The 22,848-nt window shown below is 41.6% G+C and overlaps 1 protein-coding gene and 1 long non-coding RNA gene across 4 annotated transcripts in view; one reads left to right on the top strand and one right to left on the bottom strand.

The window, feature by feature from the left end:
* Positions 1-9,471, bottom strand: part of THOC1 (THO complex subunit 1) — a 43,782-nt gene extending 34,311 nt beyond the window's left edge. For both annotated transcript variants that reach the window (XM_072949147.1, XM_072949146.1), the window contains exons 1-6: positions 9,380-9,471; positions 6,028-6,101; positions 5,874-5,934; positions 4,594-4,660; positions 879-997; positions 385-433 (exon numbers count right to left, since the gene is read on the bottom strand). In XM_072949147.1, coding sequence (XP_072805248.1) covers positions 385-433; positions 879-997; positions 4,594-4,660; positions 5,874-5,934; positions 6,028-6,101; positions 9,380-9,433 — 424 coding nt within the window. In that variant the 5' untranslated portion in view covers positions 9,434-9,471. The remainder of the gene's footprint in view (positions 1-384; positions 434-878; positions 998-4,593; positions 4,661-5,873; positions 5,935-6,027; positions 6,102-9,379) is intronic.
* The window catches only part of LOC140689017 (uncharacterized), a 30,606-nt gene continuing 16,778 nt past the window's right edge, over positions 9,021-22,848 (top strand). For both annotated transcript variants that reach the window (XR_012063879.1, XR_012063878.1), the window contains exon 1: positions 9,021-9,207. This is a non-coding gene — a long non-coding RNA (uncharacterized lncRNA). The remainder of the gene's footprint in view (positions 9,208-22,848) is intronic.

Consider the following 22,848-nt stretch of genomic DNA (forward strand, 5'->3'; position numbering starts at 1 on the left):
ACACAGAAGGGATAATTCTGTTCATTACAATCATACCCAAGTTTCTTAACCAGTTTGTCAAAAGTACTTTCCTCAAGCTGTAGTTCTCAAAATGATGGCAGAAACTATTGTCACAAAAAAGTACTAGAAAATTAGGAATAAAACAAGTTTAGCATGGGCAAGATAAGCTTCACTAAACTTTTTTGGTCTTCATTAAGTTTATACCCAGAACAGGAACAGTTTAATTTAAAGTGAATGATCAGTTTTAATAAGTCAAACTGCTATTTAAAAATGAAGATACTAATCTACTTAAAACATTTCATCACCTGTGTTTAATTCAACTGCCTGTTTTCCTGGCTGCATTTACTTTTTTAAAAAACAATCATTTACCACTGAATTACTTACCATTGCACATACGTAGTAAATAATTTTTCCCAGCAGAATAGAATGTATTCTGAAATTAAGAGAGAAATTATTACTATCGTTCTGAAGTTGTTGCACATCCTTCAATAACAGGCACAGGAAGTAAAATTTTAAAGAACACTAACATGCACTGAGAATCTTCTATTACACTTTCACTTTTTCAAGCAAATAACATTTTTAATGAAATTAAAATATTTTCAGATATATAACAAAACACGATTCTAAGTAACTGCTTTAAACGTGTGAAAGTGTGTGTTTTCAAGTTAACTGTTTCTACTCAGTTAAGTTTTGTACTTCAATTTTCTTCTCCACATATGACTCTTACTTGGCTTTTCCAAGTAAGAGTAAGTAATTCTCATAGAGACAAACTTTTTGGCAATCAGCAATATGAGAAATACAAGCAAAAAACATCTACCCTCAGAACTCTGGATCCATAGAAAGGTAATGTTAGCAGAAAAAGAAACTAAGACACTTACTGATTTCCAAGTGGCAACATTTTTTTCCACAAAAGTGAATATTGTGTCACACTGATCCAAGGGAAGACAATCCAAAACATCTCCCAACAGTACAAAAGGTGTGGATGCGGTACAGATACCTTCAAGTGGAGCACAAGCCAATTTAAAGTTTAAAATGCTACTGAGTAAAAGAGCCCAAGCAAGTAATTCTGAAGAAAAATCTTAAAGGTACACTTTGTCAATCCTAACAAGGCTGTGAGACACAGGGACGGGAAGCAACCTGAAAGTCCCCAGATGGGATCCACTCAAGTAAGTTTGGTGTGTGAAGATGACAATCACTCCTGATAACACTTTTAGGGCATTTATTACACGTCAGGCACACTAGGTGCTTTACATATACCAACATATTTAATCCTGACAAACCTACGAGGTAGGTAACATTATCCCAGTGTACAGAAATGGGAAAACTGAGACACAGAGAAGTTAAATAACTTGCCCAAGATCACAGAGCCAGTAAGTGGTAGAGCTGGGATACGAACCCAGGCAGTCTGGCTCCACAGTCTGTTTTCTTCACCACTAAGCTATTCAAAAGAATATAATGCAGCCAATTAAAAATGATGGTTATGAGAACCACAATAACTTGGAAAATGCTTATGATATAATGTCAAGTGAAAAAGCCAGGACTCAAAACTTTATGGAGATTACAGTTACAACAATAAATTTTTTTTAAAAAGACGAGAGAAACTAAAACCATATACCAGAAAAAATGGTAGTTTTTTAAAGTAGAGGAATTATGACTAGTATTTTCCCTTTTTCTTATTTCCAAGTGTTCTACAATGTGGCTGAATTTAACTTGTCTTTGTGATTTGAAAAGATCTACTTCAAAAAAGGTAACAAAAGGTTTGATACTGATTTTAACTCTTCTTAAACTTTAAAAATAACAGTGTTGTGTCGGGGAAAGACAGTAAAATAAAAAGTTGTTTACTTCTAAATTCAATGTTATTTAAGTAACGTAATAAATTAAAGACTTTAAGGTCAGCTAGACCCATTAAAAATACTTGTATCTCCCTGGTCATTCTTCCTTCTAGATACTAACATTTGTTGAGTGTTTAAGAAAAGTAGTCACTTAACATGGTATCTAAAAAAAAATCTAGAGGCACTATCAGCCCCAAATACTGCATTAATATAATACAATATGTTCAGAAAAAGGATGTAGTATTTCCAGTTCTACTCTGCACTGGTAAGATCACATCTGGAATGTGATGGGAGGGATACTGTCTAGAACCAGTGGTAGGCATAAAGCAGCAAACTGCAACTCCATACAAAGGAAATCTGAGAATGAGAAGTACCTAACAGAAGTCAAATAGTGAGCTCCATCAATGGGAGCAGAGGCTGGATGACCACCTGCCAAGGACGTTACTGAGGGGAAACAGAATAGGCCAGAGACAAGATTGGACCTGATGACCTCTAAAGTCCTGTAACTTAGATTCGTGGTACTTTTTGTCCTATATATCCAAGAGATTTGAGAGGAATACTTCTTGCCCTTAGTTGCAGTATAGTTTGGCAGAAGTTAACTCACATTTAATAATTAGAGAACTTATCTACCTAGATTCCAGTCCCAAAGATTCTGATCCAGTAAAACTAAGCTAAGGCCTGGCAATCTCATTTGAAAATGGGAGATTCACTGGTGATTCTGATGAGCTGGGTTACAGCACAATCCCCCAGCACTTTCACAACCTGTGTCCCAACCTCCATACCGCCTTCTCCGGATCACTTTAACTTTGGCCACAGATACCCCCCACCCCCCGCCCCAGTTCCCAAACACCTTGCTATGTTCATACTTGCATGGGTTTGTTTAGGCTTTTTTCTGCCTAGTCAGTCTTCCTCCTCCCTATCACATGGTAAATTCCCTCTCCATCTTTCAAAGCAGAGAGTACATGGCATACCTAAAAAACTCCTCGGGTACCTCTGAGCCGGCCACCTCATCTGTGCTTCTGAAGTTATTATAGCACTTATTATATTCTGACTGTTCTTATTTGTTATGTAGACTGTGAGCTTTTTAAGGGTAGGCATTTTTCAATGTTTTCACCAGTAAAGTACGTGACACTGAACAGAAGCGCAATAAATATCTGCTAAGTTTAATTTAACAAAACATATCTATGGACAATTTGAAAGCCTGCCACATAAATAAACAATACAGTAATAATTTCTCTTAAGAAAAAAAATTTTCCCATCAAGTTAAAATAAAAAGGCATTTAAACTTTTATTTATGGTTTAACTAAGTTCTTAAGTCCTCATCTTTTTCAAATAAAACGTCCCATACATAGACCTTGTACAACTTCAGGAATTAAAAACACTATCAATCTACAAGAGGATCATATCAGAATAATCAATGAACTAAACAGATGCTGCAAACTGACAAGAAACTGGGCAAGGAAACCCAAGGTAGAACTCATTTAAGTATGCTTAATGAACGTATGATGAAGAAGCATCTACTGTAAAAGTTTCACACCTCAAGTCAGAATTTATGAATCAGGCTTAAGATCACAAAATAGCCTGCTACTGAACTGGAAGACCACTTTTACCTTGTATGTTCCAGTTTTTGTACAAATAAGTCTCAAAATAATAAATATGTGAATAATGCTTTCCAGATTAAAAGCTACTTTTCACATTAATTATACAAATAAATGAGCACTTCAACTAAATTGGTTAAAGAAGAGTACTGATGATATATTTTTTCATTGCTTTTGTCTGCAAATATTTAATGAGCTACTACCATGTGCCAGTCACTGTGTATTTACTATATGCCTTTTTATTTTTTATTTACTTTTAAAATTTTATTTATTTATTATTGTATTACTTATTTTGGTGGGAGGGGGTAATTAGGTTTGCTTTTTATTTTTAGAGGTACCGGGGATTAATCCCAGGACCTCGTGCATGCTAAGCATGCGCTCTGTCACTTGAGCTATACCCTCCCCATCTGCCTTTTTAAAGGTATCTTCAAACCATCCCCCGCTGCCACTGCCCCATGTTAAGCCCTCTATCTGTTTTCCTGCCAGCGGTCTCTGTCAAATTCTTCTTCCATAGCTCCTCTTCAGCCTGGCATACAATGCCCTTCACAAATGACCCTAACCTCCCCGCCCTGCTTCTCTCCTCACCATTCTCACTACCTTTGCAGCCCCTCTCCGGGGTTTCGTCGCAGCGGACTAGGCACAGCTATTCCCTTCTGCTTCTGCCTGCCAAATTAATCATCCCTCACATCCCAGCTCTTATGTTGCAGTTTTCTTTCTAAGACCATACAGATTCCTTTAGACTCTGAAGTTTAGAGAATCACTTCAACTACACTTCATTCCCACTTCAACTGCAGAAATTATGCCCAATTAAGACATTTATATGTCTGTTTCCTCTGTTAACCACCAGGCTGCTTACAGGCAGAGAATATGTTTTATTCACCACTGACTCTCTAAGCTCAGTACCAGGCACATAGAAGATGCTCAATAAATATTTACTGAATAAATGAAACAAGCGGAGAACAAAGAAAGTGCCAAAATGTGCACATTTTCCCAGTGATAAGAAATAAGTGTGAGCTAATTTCACTGGGAATTCTTGGCAAAGAGGGTAGGCAGAATTTTAAAAATGAACAAAATCAGATAAGCAGAGAGGTATGGGGAGACTAAAATTTAAATAAAGCATGTCATGTCCAAGATTACTTAAAACAAAACAAAACCATACTTACCTTCAGTTACTCCCCCAATAGCAAGAGAAATAATAGCTAAAACGTTTTCACATGATGAATGATTTATCTACCAACAGAGGAGAAAACAACTTAATATAGGGGCCAGAGTTTAGACTAATTTGATAGTAAGAAAAACATACCCTCTGACATTAAACTGATTATCACAAATACTGAATAAAGATATTTCTCACAGAAGATAAAATTACTTTCTAAGATGAAAATTTTAAAAATGAATGGTGATAGCCCTAATTGTAGAAGTATAGCAATAAGTAAACAGCAGGTGATTCACTTAAAATCCAACGGTCTCAGGAAGATGATGCATCAGCATGATTGAGGCTGTGAGCTGATCAAGAACAGATGTGCAGAGGCCATAACTTACTTAATGGCAAAGGCAGGGCCAGGGGAATTAATTATACCGGTGCATTAATATGCCTGAGGGAGGGTTTTAATAGAAGAAAGGTGGTGCTTAGATTTGATAACATTATAAAAGCCACCATTCATCGAGTGTCGTTTTATACAACCCTGATAAAATGGTATTTCCCCTCTTAGAAATGAAACTGAGACTCAGAAAAGCAAAGTAACTTGCCCGATGCCTGGTAACAGGTAAGTGAGTAGGTCTGAAGAAAAGGGAAGAATAAATTTGATACAGAATAGTCTAAAAGAAAGGGACTGTATTATGGCCATTGGAAAACGATCTAGCTTCTTGGGATCCAATCTTTGCTAAACCAAAGATAAACTGATGAAACTTTTCCTTTCCTTTCATTCGGGTGTTCAACCAATGGTAGATAAATTCAGATTTTTCATGTTTAGATTAAATTTCTCTACTGAAGTCAGACTCTTGTTATTTTTGTATGCTCCCTGATGAGGAGGATGCCACAGGAAAATGAGGGAATGGAATCCCAGCTGAACATCCTTGGACTAGCCCTTTCATGACACTACAGGATGTGTCACTGCTAACACAGCAAAGTGAGAGTGCCCACCTTCAAATTCTACTTCTTGCTCAGGAAGACCACATACTAGCTTTTGTTATACGTATTTACCTGGAGAGGGCTCTTTTCACTTATTGAACCAAACCCTTAAATTGCACCTGTGCTATAAAAACCCTTAATTATTACGTAATTCCTATACTGACTATGATCAAGTCAGCTTTCACTAAGTAGCAAGCTCACTCTAGAAAAAAATCACTTTTAAATATCCATTCTAAGACTAAAAGCAGTTTTTAAAATAACATGTATTTACCAACCAAATTTTAACAATAAATAAAGGAAAAACATACTTACAATTTCTTCTTCTAGAACACCTCTAAAAGCTTGGTCAAGGGTACATTTTTTTTCATTTTCACTATTAAAAACAAAGAACACCTGCATTTTTAAAACAGTTCAGGGTAAGTATAAGGATTTCAGCAAGCCTATTTCATGGATATCAATGTCTCACCTGCCAGGTAACTGGCTGAAGGTATTCAACAATGGTTTGATATTTTTGTTGTTCAGGGCATCTCTGGTAGATTTCTAGAAAAACAAAAACAGCAAATAAGTGGAAAGATTTTTGTTTATTATTTAATGAAAAACACATCACTCATCAATAGTATGTCTAACTAAAAAAATTTATAGCTGGCTATCAGTTATTCCATAATTTTTTTAACATTTTTTATTGATTTATAATCATTTTACGATGTTGTCAAATTCCAGTGAAGAGTACAATTTTTTAGTTATACATGAACATACATATATTCATACCATAAGATCTTGTGTGTACTTCCCTGTGCTATACAGTATAATCTTGTTTATTCTACAATTTTGAAATCCTGTCTATCCCCTCCCACCCTCCACCCCCTTGGCAACCACAAGTTTATATTCTATGTCTATGAGTCTATTTCTGTTTTGTATTTATGCATTGTGTTTTTTTTTAGATTCCACATATAAGTGACCTCATATGGTATTTTTCTTTCTTTCTGGCTTACTTCACTTAGAATGACATTCTCCAGGAGCATCCATGTTGCTGCAAATGGTGTTATGTTGTCGGTTTTTATGGCTGAGTAGTATTCCATTGTATAAATATACCACTTCTTCTTTATCCAGTCATCCGTTGATGGACATTTAGGCTGTCTCCATGTCTTGGCTATTGTAAATAGTGCTGCTATGAACATTGGGGTGCAGGTGTCATCCTGAAGTAGGGTTCCTTCTGGATATATGTCCAGGAGCGGGATTCCTGGGTCATACAGTAAGTCTATTCCTAGTCTTTTGAGGAATCTCCATACTGTTTTCCACAGTGGCTGCATCAAACTGCATTCCCACCAGCAGTGTAGGAGGGTTCCCCTTTCTCCACAGCCTCTCCAGCATTTGTCATTTGTGGATTTTTGAATGATGGCCATCCTGACTGGTGTGAGGTGATACCTCATTGTAGTTTTAATTTGCATTTCTCTAATAATTAGTGATATTGAGCATTTTTTCATGTGCCTATTGACCATTTGTATGTCTTCCTTGGAGAATTGCTTGTTTAGGTCTTATGCCCATTTTTGGACTGGGTTGTTTGGTTGTTTCTTATTAAGTCGTATGAGCTGCTTATCTATTCTGGAGATCAAGCCTTTGTCAGTTTCATTTGCAAAAATTTTCTCCCATTCTGTATGTTGTCTTTTTGTTTTACTTATGGTTTCCTTTGCTGTGCAGAAGCTTGTAAGTTTCATTAGGTCCCATTTGTTTATTCTTGCTTTTATTTCTATTGCTTGAGTAGACTGTTCTAGGAGAACATTTTTGAGATGTATGTCAGATAATGTTTTGCCTATATTTTCTTCTAGGAGGTTTATCCATCAGTAATTCTTATTCAAATGCCACTTACTTGTATAGATTCACACTTTAAACCTGGCAAGAGGTTCCCACCTAGACTTTCTCATTCTTGGTCTTCCCTCCTACTATCTCTTTAAATATTCCACTCATGAGAGTATTCTGCTTTTTTAAAAAAATCTCCAAGTGGCTCCTTACCTACAGGTTCTGTTTCATAGCTCCCTCTCAAGGTCCTTGGTAACGTTATCCCACTCAATCTATCCAACTTTATTTCCCACTAACACACACTCTCCACTAGGGTCTAGCCATTTTTTCCATCATTTTCTATTAAGCTTACTTCAGTGTATTCATTCATCCTATTCTTCCTACCTGCTCATGCAAATTTCATCCATCCTTCAAGACCCTTCAAAAGTCCTCCCTCCTCTAGGTAGCTTGCTCAGCAGCCCCTGACACAAAGTAAACACTGAATAAATACCTGCTGATTGTCTTAAAAATAGTCATAATTGAAAGACAAAAATATTGCCAACTCATTCATTCTGTAAAAATTCACATACACTTGGAAAATCATCTTACTACCTCAAAGGAGTTAGATTTATACTGGAAATGATCTTTCCTGACTCTGCCAAAAATGGGCTGTGTAATCTTGGGCATGTCCCTTTATCTCTTTGCACTTCATTTTCCTCACCAGTCAAATCAGAGGGCTGCTGTAGATCCTTACAACCAACAGCACCAGTGGCATCACCTGAAAACTTGTTACAAATGAGAATCTCAGAACCCACCCCAGACCTACTGAACCAGAATCTACATTCAACAAGACCTCCAGGTGATCCCACTCCATGCTCAAGCTTGAGAAGCATTAAACTAGATGATCTCCCCTTAAATGCTCCCCTCCAGGGCTAATACGACCTTGGATATTCCTAACAGTCACTCCCAGGAGAATTTCAAAACACTAAGGACTACAACAAAATTCACACAACTAAAACTATTCTGATGACATAAACAAGATACAATACAGTAAAAAATAAATAAATAAGTAAACCCCACACGGTATGGGGGGGGGGACCGCAAACAAGAAAACTACTGACTACAACGAATCAAATTTCTTTCACAGAATTTTCATTATGGCGTAAGTACGTAACCACAGTTAAATATGTGAGTAGTTTTAACAATGACTTGAAATATTGGCGCAAATGCTAAAGACAATACAAACAACTTAGAACAGGGTTCTTCATTCTGTGATGCGCAGCATAAAAAGACTACCTGGTCTGAAGTCAGAGAAACCAGTTAAGTAAATAAATCATTTAACTTTTGGAGGAACGGGGGGAGTCTCAATTTCTAGCTCATCTACCACGGATAATAAAACTTAGCCTACTTCACAGAGCTACTCTAAGAGTTAAACAAGCTAACATGAAAACGCTCTTAAGATCTTTCCGAATGCTCGAATGTCTAAGAATAAAATGACAGCTGGCAACCCCTCCCAAGCTGTTCTGTTTGCCTTTTCCCACCTAGGACCTCCTCATCCACCTCTCAGGAGCGAGATACGGAGGGTTACAGGGTGGTGAATTCGCGGTCGGGAACAACCGCGGGGCAGCTAAGGAGGCGGGGCGGGAGCCGGGTCTCTGCGCTAAAACCCCTCCCCCTCCTCCTTCAGCAGCCCCCCTTCCAGTTCTGGAAACACCTGCCCGGCTAAGCGAGCAATGCAGAGGGGCTGGACCCGAACGGAGGTAGTCAGCGGGCGAGCCCTCCACACAGGGCGCAAAGACGCCCAGAACGCGGGGTCCCGGGACCCTCCGGCGGGAAGGTGCAGGAAGACCGCAGAGGACGCGCGGAAGAGGCAAGTAATGCGTCTTTCCCACCTACTAGCTCAGGACCGGGCCGGGAGCCGGTCGCCGCGGCGCGCACGCCTCTGTCTCCGCTTTACCCCAGAGCAAAATTCGAGTACTTTCAGGAGAGGAGGGCAAAAAATAGCGCCGGGCGAGGGCCGCACCCTTCCGCCTTCCGCTCACCGTAAACCGCGTCCGCGCTTCGGGCAAACTGAAGAGTGGCGGCGTCGGAGACATTTTCTCGCCTGCGCGTGCCCGCTGCCGCGCCGCGGCGCCCGCCGATGACGTCACGCCGGGAGCAACGAGAGTGCCGGCTCCGTGCGTGGCTAGAGCGGCCTGCGAGCACAGGCGCGGGCCAGCTGGCGGATGGGATCGCCTGTGGTGACCGAGTCCGGTTGGGCGTTGGAGGCTGAGTCAGCCACTCAGTGCCCGATCCGGGTTCGCGGGTGACCCCTGGGGGTGACGGCATATGCGCGGCCTCGCCCTGAAGGCTCTGCGGGGTGCAGGCTGGGAGGCGCACGTGGCTGTGGTTCTCCTGGTTTGGGCTCAATGGGCCGCGAGGGGAGGTACCGCTGCCCGAGAATTCGAGGCAGGTGGGTTATCGGGAGAGCTCCAGGCTGTGGCTGTGGAACCCCAGACCGCAGCCTTTATCCCCGAAGGAGTGGTCCCAGCCCTGGGTTTGCGTAGTTCGTGGACCCTGTAGCACAGGAGCAGTCCCCTCTTCTGAGAAGTAGAGGCAATGCCTGTGTCCCTGGGCTGCTGAGAAGCGCGAATGAAATAATGAATGTAAGTGTGGCTTGTATAGCCACTCATGTATTATTGGGAGTGTTTTGGAATGAGTCAACTTTGCTGGCACGTGGAGATCTTTACTGAAAGAGGAAGATGGTGGGGAGTGCAGTACTCGGCGCTCGTTGGATAACAAGTGGCGCCGCGTCCCGGGTCGAGGCACCCGTTGCAAAATCCTGTCTTATCGGTAATTTCCTCCATTGTCTCCTCTCACTCGGCCAGTAAGAGAGGCTTGGCTAATGAGAAACCAACGGCAGGAGGTTCTTCAGTTGGAATATGCTGTGGGGAAATAAGCACTGGCCCAAACACGAGGAACTTCCTACCAGCTCTTATTCCCCTTCACGTGTCCCTAAATGAGGAAAGCTAGGCTTGCTTTATTTTGTTGCCTTCGTTGACATCTAGTGAGAACACAGGATGCTAACAAAAAGATGCCTTTGCATAGATAGTTTTGTCCCTAAGTGGAAATTGTAAACAGCAATGGGTACCCAGAACGTTGCAGATTTTTTAGAATCAACAGAATCATTCAGGTTTCATTGTATAAAATTTCCAAATTGCCCAGACAAGCTGGTATTAACTGATTTAATGGGGAGCTGATCTATCTGGAGCACGACTAAGACCTGAGAGGTAAATAAAATTATTTTTTTACAAAAATACAAGCAGAAGAAGAGCTTGATTTTATTGACTCATCCGTCAAAGCCTAGTGACTTAGAATTGTGCTTATTCAGCAAACATTTCTTGGGCACTTTGTCCACAAGACAGTATTTGTTGAATGAATAATAAATACACGAACAAAATGATTGAATGAACAAAATATAGCTTAATTTCTTTTTTGAAGAGCTCTGGTTGACATAAGTGAAGCAATTACAGTATATAATTTTGGTCATTTTATTTGTATAATAGCTGCTGTAAGAGATCAAATGAGAGAGAGACAGCTAGAGTCAGGTGGTGAAGGAGCCTTCGTGGAGAATATAGAATTTGGTCTGGACCTTGAAGGGTTCCAACAGACAGGTCAGATGGGGACAGATGAATAGGAAAGACATTCCAAATGGAGAGTGCAGCATGGGCAGAGGTGTGTCAGAAGAAAGCACAGAGACACACAGCTGATTATTTTGACATTAACACTGGATTCTGAATAGAAACAGCTTTGAAAAACCAAGGTGGGAGCAGACTGCGTTAATTTTTGAAGCCAAATTATTGTTATGGGTTTAAAAATGGCATTTATGGTTCCTATCAAGTTACAGCCGGCAGTATATTGTGTGAGAAGGAGAGCAAATGAACTGCTGTTGCTAATGAGTGAAGCAACACCAGATAAACAATAGGCTGAAGGGCAGCCATCATCAGGGGTGTGACGGGGAGTTACTGCTTAGTGTGTACAGATTTCAGTCTGGGATGATGACAAAGTTCTGGAGATGAATAGTCATGATGGTTGCGGTTTAAGTGTACCTAATGACGTTGAGGTGTATGCTTTAAAACGGGTAAAATGCTAATTTTTTTAAGTTTTAGCACACACATTGTTAAAAAGTCTATGTAAAAACAGCAATCTGATGGTAGGTAACTTAAAAAGGGCAAAGACGTCCCAGACATCAGTGATCCTGAGACCTCGAGGTGAGGTGGTTCTCAGTAAGGCAGGGCAGTAGGCAATGCATTTTAAAAAGATGTCCCTCAAAAATCACTACCGTAGAACTTTTTTAGCATTTAGATCTCGTTAATAAATGCCTTATACTTCCCAGTGCACTTAACGTGTAGTAACTCATTTGATGCTGTATGTGATGTTTTGAGGTGAATAACACAGTTATTATGCCCGTTTCACACACAGGGGAGCAAACTCAGATGGGGTTCTTGGCAGAGGTAACTGGGAAAACGAGACTACCCAAGGGTTTTGATTATAATTTTTGTTCTCTTTACACCGTGTTATACTGATGTAAGAAATGGTCAGGTTTTATTGAGGACCTCCTATGAGCCAGACACTTTTCTTGCATTATTTCTACTCTACAACGACATTATGTATAGTTATATATCAGCAAGAAAATGGGTTCATCTGTCCTAGGTCATACGTCTAGAGAAAGCTGAGTTTGGGGTTTGACCCCCTAGCTTTAATCCCAGAGCCTATATTTTTTCACAAATGTTAACTCATGAATCTTCACCAAGCTGTGGGCCTAGTTAATGTCTCATAAGTTATTTTCTTACAGTTGTATAAGGGTGAGGATCACATTGTCATTAATAACACTTTTTTTAAAAAAAGTATGTTATAATACTTGATGTATCAATGTAATAATTATAATAATTAATTATGTATGAATTGATGTGATAAAAATTCAAAGGGCAGACATCCAATAACATGTAGACCCTTCACTTACAGTCATTGAGCCCCTCTTTTTCCTCTTGTGCTAGTGAGGTAGAACGGGCCAGGGAATGCCTCTCTGTTAGCAACGCCCTCCGTGGGAAGTTCAAGGGTGGCTTAGGTGAGTTCTAAGCATTCATACCTTTATTCCTCCTCTTTTCCTTGCCGTGTCTCACTTGGATTCAAGTTAGCACTGGAGTGGTGAGATCTCGGAGAAGAGGACCAAGAAGGCAGCTTAGTCTGCTTTCGTTCTGGTCTTTATCCTTTAGCCCAGGACAAAGGAGACTTTTTGTCATGCTCACCAGTCAACAGCATTAGGATGTTGGACTGTGGCTTTTGCTGGGTCAGGTTCTGGGCTCTAGCTGTCTTTCCCTTTCTCTCTCCAGGTAATTTAAGTGGATTGAAAGAATTACATTGACAGGGAACTGATGTTTGAGAAGCAAAGTTGAGCAAACAAAAATGAGGCTCCTGCATTGGGAGAGGAATGGAGCTGAGAAAAAGAATGGAGGAGGGCTGGCACTTTCTGTACATTTTGGAACTTACCTTTTTGTGGAAAAAGGAATTACATGAAAACTGTGGTTGCTGTCTCGTATAGGGTTGTGGCAATTTTCAAGCATTTCATATTGTTAATATTGCACTATTCATTCAGTACATATTTATTGAGTGCCTACCCTCTGCCAGGCACAAGTATAATATTAATGGATTATATATATTTTTCTAATATATATATATATTAGAATTTCACTATGTGATAAATGCTGCTAAAAATACAGTAGCATCTGTTAAGTGCTATTGCGTGCTTGAAATCTTAGTTCTTTACATGTGATCTTCCCAGCAACCTTGTGAGGTAGGTGTTCTTTATTATTCCCAGTTTCTAGGAGAAGAACTGAGGTGAAAAGTGCTTAAGTGACTTGGCCCCAAGGTCACTAAAAACCAAAGGAATGAGAGACTGAGTTAGGGAATGCTTGGGTGGTATTTAACTTTAAATAGAGTTGCCAGGAAAGACCTCTCTGAGGAAATGACGTTTAAGCTGAAACCTAAAGGGTGGAAAGAAGCTCGTATATTTATGAGGGTGGGATTGGAAGAAACCTCCATGAAATTATTTAGAATATATCTAATTACTGTGGAATAGGAAGCGATTTCTCCAACAAAATACAAAAACGACATAAACCACGAAAGCAAAGAGATAATTTTGGCTCCGTTAAAATTAACTTCAGCCTCCTTGAAGACACGATAATAAAAACAGAGAGGCAGAACTTAGACAAGAGGAAGATATTTGCAACTCATATAACCAGTGATTAGTGTCCAGAACATATTAAAAAGATTTAGAAATCAATTTTTAAAATGGCAAACAACCAAGTTAAAAACGGCAAGAGACATAAACAGAAAATTCATACAGAAGAGGAAACATGAAGGGATGCTTACCTTCATGAGTTATCAGGGAAATGTGTAAAACAATGCTGAGATACTGTTTTCTCATCTGACAGGCCGGCATGAATTGAAAAGCCTGATACATGTTGGTGGGGAGGTGGGGTACGTACACTCAGCTGATGGAAATAAAATCTGGTACGACCATTTTGGAATAGAATTTGGCATTCGAGTAAGGTTGAAGATGTAATACCTTTCAATCCAACAATTCTACTCTAGGTATAAACATAAGGGGGTTTCTAACACATTATATACAAAGAGACATGTACAAGAATGTTTATTTCAGTGCTGTTGGTAATGCCACAGAATTGGAAACACCAAATATCAATCAATATATTGAAGAATAAAATTTTTAAGTATTCATTTAATTAGTGTGTAAGGCAGAGAAAATGAAAGAGCTAGATATATTTGTTTCAGTGGGAATACATCTCTGGTTGGAGTGACCGTGTCTCCTTTTGTCATTTTCAATAAGTATGTAATTAGCAAAATGAGGAAGCCTGTGGAGGAGAGAGAGAAACTTCAGGGATTGCCAGGTGAAAAGCATTTTGTGGATGAAGTTATTTTTTTTCCTATTAAAATATGAGAGTTTAACTTTGCCTCTTTCCATGATAATACAAATTATCTTAAATTTCATTGGAATGATACCTTCTTTGAAATAAGTGGTTCTTACCACTAGAGGTCAGCTTCTGCAGGGAAATAGCTCCTCTAAAGTAGTATAGTAGAAAGACTGGGACAAAAAAGTGAACTTTTTGTATTTAGACGTATTCCTATCCGAAGTGGATTCCGGTACTGACCGTTTAACTGAGTTAGTCAATGCAAATAAGGTAAGTAAGTTATTAACGTAGAAAATGGTATATACATACAGTGCTGTGTTAGAACCCATCCTTTTCCTTAGTTTGGAGCAACTCCGCTCCATCCACACTGCAGAAGTCAGGCTCAGCTTGACTTTGATGGTGTTTTTTCTTTCAAGGAATTCCTCTAATGGCTGTCTACGTCATTTTTAAAAAAATAAGTGATACATACCTACATCAGGGGGAGTTACTAAGTTATAACCATTTCGTGAGGTCTCCTGACCTTCCCTCTGGCGTGTGCTGTTTTTATTGCTACGTCTTAGAGGGAAATGAAGCACTTTGCCGTCGGGGCTGGAAGAGGTGGCTGTCGCTTGGTTCTGGCTGGACTTTCCACTACAGCGTTTCTTTGCCCAACTCCAGCTTCCTTCCACCCACTTTGTAAATGGAAAGTGGTGAAGAGTTTCCTGTTTTGAAGTCAGCGCCAAACCTACACCAAATCGTCAGCCGCTGTTGGCAATGCATCGTAGACTGGAAGTCTAAGCATTTTTGTTCAAACAGCTCTCCTGTTGTGTTTAGGACACTGCCTGGTACTCGAATGTCTGCCTTAATAAAAACAAAAACCCGATCAATCCTTTCCCAGCTAAAAATCCTTCAGTGGCTCCAAATAGCTTTCAACCTAGTTGAATTGGCTCTACACTCAAAACTATTCATACTATGGCCCTGCCTAACCCATCCACCTTTACATTGATATACTCATATTGACAATGATTTATTATATACTAAGCACACATCACATGCCACCGTCTTTCATGCTTTAGATTCGTGATCTCATTGCTTCCTTCCTTTTTGAGACATTGTGTGCAATTGAGGAAACCAAGACTCAGAATTTAAAAAATTGTTTACACAACTAGGATTTGAACTTGAATGTATTTGACTCCAAAGTCATAAGTTATATATTGCACTTCTCTTGTCTTGCCTCACAGTCACATACTCTGCAGTCAGACTGAGCTACTCTCAGTTCCTTTTATGTCTAATAACTTTTGCGTACATTTTTGCTTCTTCGAGAAGAAGCCTTCTCTCCTGCTCTAACTGGTTGAATCCTTCTTGTTTAAGTCTCAGCTTAGTCACCACCTGATCCCTGATCTATTCAACTGTGTTCGTTGAGTCTGCTCTGAGCTACAGGGTAGTTTTTCTTAGAGCATGCATGAGGGGGTATGGCAAATGACTGGGAGGCAATCGCTGATGCTCTGCTGGAAGAACCATTGCTCTGTGCCGTGTGGAAATCTGTTTTTAGCTTGAACCCCAGTGAGGAAGTGAGTTTGAAATAAGGGAGCAATGTAAGTCTATCTGCTTTAGACCCAAGGATGTAATCACTAGGACACAGAAGGAGAGAGAGAGTACTGCTTGAAGCGGTAACTAAAATTTCAAGACAGGAGCTCCCAAGTTGGAGCTGCAGAGCTAACAGAGTAGAAAAGATGTTACCTGGGTTAGCAAGTCAAATGGGCAGCTGTGTTTCAAGGCGAGGCTTGAACTTTGAGCCTTGGTAAATATAAAGACCAACAGGTCCTTGAAAGTGAGGAAAAACTCCCACCCAAACTGCTACAGGAAGGAGTTGGGTGCCCAGAATGAAGCAACTCTCCTTTCTTTAATTCCTTTCATGAGGGAGCTAAGTGCTGTTTGAGCATGCTGTGTGGGAACGTAAACTTTGAAGGACTGTATCTCTGACGTTCTTTTTCATTTCTTTCTCAAAAATTGGAAACCAGACTTTCACTTGGATTTGTAGCATGAGTGTCGCCTTTCTTATTTCACGATGGCTTCTTCCTCCTTTTTCTTTTATTTGCATATTGAACGGCTTTCTAGTTGATGAAACTTTGGAAATTTCCAGGCAAATTATGGTTGATTTTCTTGAGAGGAAGGAATTCTTTAAAGATAAGGCCTTGTTCGTTTTCCATTAAAGTAATTTCTTTCTATTACTCATTTTGAAAATATTATGAAAAAGGGAAGGGAATTAATATTTCCCGAGGCTGTGCTAAAGTACCAGGCAGCTCTTTCACGTGCGTTATCTCCATTAATTCCCAGCACAGGGCCTGTGATGTGTTAGTGTTATCCCCACCCAGCAGGTTATTCAGCCTTCATCCGTCCCTGCCTCCTCCTCTGTGAAATGAGGATGTTCCCTTAGCCTCCAGGTAAAACAGTCCTTTTTGGATCTGCTCTTCCTCAGTGTGATACTTTTTCTCCATCCGTCCCTCCAGGTCCACTTGCCATTCTTCTCCATCCTGATCTGTGCCCTTGGAGGCTGATCATTATGAATTACATCACTGGTCCCTCTTACCTTTTGGCTTCTGCTTGGGAGAAGCCAGTGGGAGGCACTGCAGTGAGATTGCGGGGCACATCTCAGTGGCTACTTGTTTGGACATACGTCCTTGCTCCCACACAGCCCCCTCCTCTGGTGTTTGGGCTCTGTGAAAGGCCAAGGAGTTGTGGCAAAGCCCTGGAAGTGTGGGGTGAGGAGAGCAAGGAGACTTGCGGTTAAGTGGTCTGTCCTCCTGGTGGAATGGTAGACTTAAAATTAGGGATTAAGTTAAATTATAGAGAAGTAAGTAATATATTTTTCCACATGTCAATTTGCAGATTGAGATTCATACCTCCACAGAATTTTTTTTGGAAAGGTTATCATTACAATGGAAACTCAAAACTTAAAAATTATCACAGTGAACTCAATGGACCCCATCCAGGAATCCAATTTGAGATACACTACACTATGTCACACTAAACTTTGGGTTACAGAATTCTCGAAGCTGGTTTCTGTGTGCATGAATAAAAGCTGTGATTAAAAGTTACACTCTGGGAGGCAGCAAAACCTCATGGGTAAGAATAAGGAATCTGGATTCAGCCAAATGACTTCCAGTAAGTCTCTCTGTGCCTGCTGTAAAAGTGCACAAAAGTTTGAGGATTAAGTAAGACAACGTGTGAATGACTTAGAAAGGTGCACATAATCAGCTCCCAGCATGTTTATAATCATGATTATAATGATCTCAGTAGTTGCTCAAACACTGCTTTGTTTCACTAGTATTCACCTACCACCAACCCTGCAGTGCACAGTAGAAGGCACGCATGCAAAAACAAGTAAAGCATTTATCTGCTTCCAAGCAGATAGTTAGCCATTCACCAAAAAACCCCCTTCATTTCCTTTGGGCATGCAGCTAGACGGCATTTCTTGCAAGCAGGCATAGAATGCCACAGAGTTCTAGCCAGTAGTTTAGAAGGTTTACATGTCACTTTGGAGCTAGGGTTTTTGAGAAGCAGGGTTTTTAAGAGGCTTCTTCATACTTGTTCCCCTTTCAGTGTCCCTCTGCAGAAGATGACAAGGCCCTAGGAAATGCCACAAAACGAATGGAGCCTGGGTTCCTGAATTGCCGTGTGGAAAAGGCTGCTCAACAGCGTCTCCCTCACACTGAATTATGGGAAAGAAAGAAACTTCTATGGTCTTTGAGCCATTGTACACTTTTTTGAGGGGCTGTTTGTTGTAGCATCTCGTGTTATCGAAATTAATATACTCTTCCCATAACTAACCATGATGGAGCTCATAGAAAGGGCAGATGCCTGTAATTAAGTATGTTGTCTAGCTGGGTTCAAGTGTTTAGGAGGTGGGGTGGGGAAGAACCTAGAACGGTGGGATCCTTATACATCTTGTGTTTTTCCACTGAAGCCAGACCCCTCCCAGATCCTCCCGGTCTGTCCATTGTGTTTCACCCTGGGCAGTGTTTCCCCAACCCCCCATTCTTCTCTTTGTTATTAGAGCTTCCAGGCAGCAGTCTCCTCAGCTCAACCATGAAAGCTATCTGCCAGCCGTGCCGGCCCCGCTCTGTATCTGGGTCAGGCTTTGTGTGTCTTTCTGCATCAGTGCGATAAAGAGCTCTTCCTGACCCTTGGGTTCCTTTCCCAAGTGATCAGTTGGCAATTTGTGCAGCACAAGATTTGTCTTCCAACAGTCCATAAGTAATTTGACTTACTAATCAAAGGAGGTTCATAATACACAAGGCATTTAACCAGTTTCATGTAAGACAACTTTTACTGTTATTTTGGGGAAAGATTTTAAAATCCCAGGTTAACTGTATTTCTACTTCTTAAGACAAAATACCTTACTTTCACTCAGCACTTTCTGGATTGAAATGCCTATCTATACCTTCACTCAGTGGCAAAACCAGGTAGCAGTTCCCATAGTAGTTATTTTCTCACCATCCTCCAGTCTTAACTGTAGATTTGACAGACACTTCTTAGAACACAAACACCCATTTAGCAAATCTGTATGTGCCCCTAGACTGGCCTGTCCAGTGTGGGTTCAAGTGAAGGTTGGTTCTGAGGGCGCAGCTCTGACCCTGGGCGGTGCAGAAAGGCCTGGCTTGGGTCAGTCCCAGTGCGGCCCCGCTCTAGGCTCTGTCTGGAGGCCTCCCGAGTGGGGAGCTGTGGGTGCTGACCAGTTCTCGCCCTCCTTTAGGGCGCTGCCAGCCTGCAACCTTAGCTTGAAAGGGATAATAACACAACTAAAAACAAATCGTAGACACATTTTTACCTGGAGCTGCCAGCTGTCCTGGATTGACCGTTCTCATCCAACAAGCAAGCCTGACTCTTAGAGAAAAATAAGCACTGCAGAAACTTTGGGAAGCTTCTGTCTCTCTTTTTCTCTTAAACTCCCCAAACCTGAAACCAAAAGGAGGCAATACTTCTTAGGTTGCTATAGGTAGACTCAAGTGCCTGCCTTGATAATGTTTGTGATCGGGACTTCATCTTGCACTTTAAAATGATATTCCAACTGTGAAAAAAATTACTCTTTTGGCAGGTGTTCAGGAAATAAATGCTTCCCACATGAGCTTTTAGAAGAAGGAAGGGACATTAGTCACTAAATACTGTGAAGCATCCATCAACTTCTAAGTCCCTTGAAAAATCAACACAGGGCAGATTTCTTAACTTTTCTGTTCTCCTGGGGTTGCCAGTCTCTCAGCTGGCTGCAACACAACTTGTGAGCCAGGATTGGCCCAAACCATATTGTGGTTTTTCATTTCTTTATAGCAGTGGCATTCAAGCTGGTAATCACAGCCACAGTGTAAAGTGTCCCCCTCAGCGCTGGGCAGGGTGGGGTCTGGCACACAGATGTTTTTCTGACCTGCTCTGTGGAGGGCATCGTGCTCTGGCCAGTTGCTGGAGTAGCAGTGACCACCTATTGGGCAGAGAACTGATGGGAGAAGCTACGTGTTCCCCAGCCCAGCACTGCTTTCTGGTTTGGCAGGATGGGTACCCAGGAAAAGCACAGACTTAAGTGCCAAAGAGCCTCATTCATTTCACATCTCTGTCCTGAACCTACTACAGTGGGAAAGTTAACCAGCCACCTACTGTCCGTTTACCAGCACAGTGGAGAGAAAGATCACAGGACCTGGGTTCTAGCTGGAGATGGATTGCTGCCCTGTTGCAGCCCCTCCCAGGGTGGCCTTAACAGAAAGTGGTGAAGGGAATTCTACCAGTGGACAGAGGTGCAAGCAACATACTGGGTGGCTCGCTTTATAAAGAGGGAGAAGCAACCTGAGATACAAACTGATATGAATTCTTGGATAAGGGTGACTGGCTTGACTGTTTGGTCGGGGCCAAGAAGGAACCACATTGGAGGGTCCATGGTAAGGAAATTTGGGAAGTAGGCATGAGGATGAGACTATGGTTGTGGGCACAAAGTGTGTGTATCTTTGCATCTTACATTCACGCCCACCAGAGAACTCCCACTACAGAGGGAGCGCTCAGCCACAAGGTAGACGAGATGTCTCATCTTGTGGTGTGGACCACTACTGATGAGCCTTGAGGAGACCAGACCACCCACTTGGTGGCAGAATAATTTCAGTTTCAATTTGTTCCTACCGAAATCGATACCTTCCCTATGTGCATGTCTCTATTAATACCACCACCCAAGGGCTCACGGAATCTCTGATCTGTTAAAAATGGCATCCTGGGGTGAGGGTATAGCTCAGTGATAAGAGTGCATGCTTAGCATGCACAAGGTCCTGGGTTCAATCCCCAGTACCTCCATTAAAAAATTAATAAACTAATTACCTCCCCTCAAAACAAAAAACAACAGTAACAGTGGCATCCTGCACAACATTGTGACTGGGCACATGGCCACGAGGTCCACTGGTCTCCCCAGATATCTGATTAACCAGAAGCAGCTAGTCTAATGGGACAGTGGAAAGACTGTTGAAGGCTCAGCTAGGGTTCTAGCCTTGGGGCAGTGACCTGTAGAGTCAGGGAGCCGTCCTCCAGTGTGCAGCATATGCACTAAGTCAGTGGCTGTAGAGCTGTGTTCCCAATGACTGGAATCCACAGCTACAAGAACCAAGGGGTAGAAGTGGGTGTGGATCCTCTCACCTCCACTGCTTCTCAAGCCTGGAACCTTGGACTCTGCTACTTTAAAGGTTCCGGTTCCCACAAGGGGAACACCAGACAGCAGTTGAACTTGGGCTGTGATTATGCCGGGTCATTTTAGGCTCCTCATGTCAGTGGAAGAACTGGTGAAGAAGAGAATTAGTCCATTGTTGGGAAATTGACTCTAACTACCGTGAGGAGTAGGGTTGCTGCTACGTAAGGAAGGCATGGAGGAGTTGGCTGGAACCCAGAGGACTCACTTGGGTGTCTCGTGGTGCTTCACGGCAGGGATGATGGTAAGTGGGCAACTTCCACAGCGATGGCTTGATGAGGCCAAGGCAGTGAAGGACTCAGGGCCTTGGCTGTCTGGAGGACTGGCCAAGGTGAGCGAAATCTAGAGTGGATGGTGGAAGAGGGAAATGAAGCCTGTATCTTGGGATCTGCTTTCCAGGGTACTCAAGAAAGGTCCCCAGGGCCTGGCACAGGAGCTAGAACACAGTAGGGAGGTCCTATGTAGTTGACTATATGAATCTTTGATAGATAGATGAATGAATCACTGGCCCCGTGCTCTGTAGTAGAGGTGCTCAAGTTAATTCACGTTTGAGAAGTGCTGAGGGGTCTTGGGGCAGGTCTGTGTGTTGGCACGTGGCACCCCTAGTCCCTGTTCAGCAAGGTTCACTAATCCTCCTGCATAACCAGGTCTCGTGGTGCAGGCTCACACACAGCTTTGGAAGTGCACCAGACCACCCCTGTACTCGCCTCCCCAAGCCACTGTGTCCCCAGCAGGATCTCATTATTCCCTCAGAGTCGGAGCGACAGAGAGAAATACTATCCTTCAGGCTTAACCATTTTCTTTCCCCCAAGTGAGAAAAGCCCAGTCACAGATGGCTACAATTTGGATGCTATGTCACTTTCACACTTTATTGCTCCACACATAAGCCAGTTGAAAATGTTTTTATAAGTGACTGAATGAATTTAGTTTTTAAATGATCCCACGTAACTTACCCCGATAAATTACCAAAATAAACAGCCAGCGTCATGTAATTACCGCATTGACAGTGGTCTAAGGCTCAGCTAGACGAAAAATTACTTTCCCTCCACCCCTTCATCTCTCTCTCCTGGGATCAGTGGGTGGGAGACGAATTCTCCAACAGATGAGCTGTCTTCTTGCGATGTAATATTGTCCTGGATGGACCCGGAGGTGTTCCTGCCTAATGCCCAATGCCAAAAGCAGAGGCTTTGCCGACAGGGTCAGAAATCTATCAGTCTTTCACTCTGTTCCCGTCTTTTTGGCTTTCTCTTAGTTTTGACATTTTGACAGCCTGGCTCGCTGATTCTCAACTCTTGTATTTCTAGCCCAGTCTCATATGCTAGAATTTTGGTGGCCTGTCTGAAGAGATCAAAATACTCAGAACAACAGTAAGCAAGTAAGCAGTAAGTTTCCGTGCAGACACTGCTGGGGTTTAACACTTTCTCCTGGTGTTAGGAAAACCTCCACGGTTCCTGCCTCATTCACCGGGCAGCTTTTCAGGCCATATTGTTTGAGAAGACCTTTTCACTGCCCTGGCCTTCCACTCAGATGTTTACATTAGCATAAAATTTGCCTTTGGTACTAGCCTGATAAAAATATACATTTTTTTACCCCCTTACAGTAAGTTCCACATAGCTGTATATTGCTTTTTTACAACCTTCTCACCTCTGTGTTTCATCTTTTGAACATCTCTGTAACAATAAGGATTGTAGTTGTGCCCAAAAATGAAATTTCTACGTTGATCAACATTTGGCTGCACGTTGGCAGTGGGTTTGTGAGATGCCACAGTGCTATCTGTGACCTACCAGTTCAGAATCTTGAGTCTAGCTAGTAGCAAAGAAAATAGTATAAGAGTTATGAGATTAAAGAC

The sequence above is a fragment of the Vicugna pacos genome, chromosome 24, assembly GCF_048564905.1.
Source record: "Vicugna pacos chromosome 24, VicPac4, whole genome shotgun sequence".
Classification (NCBI taxonomy): domain Eukaryota; kingdom Metazoa; phylum Chordata; class Mammalia; order Artiodactyla; family Camelidae; genus Vicugna; species Vicugna pacos.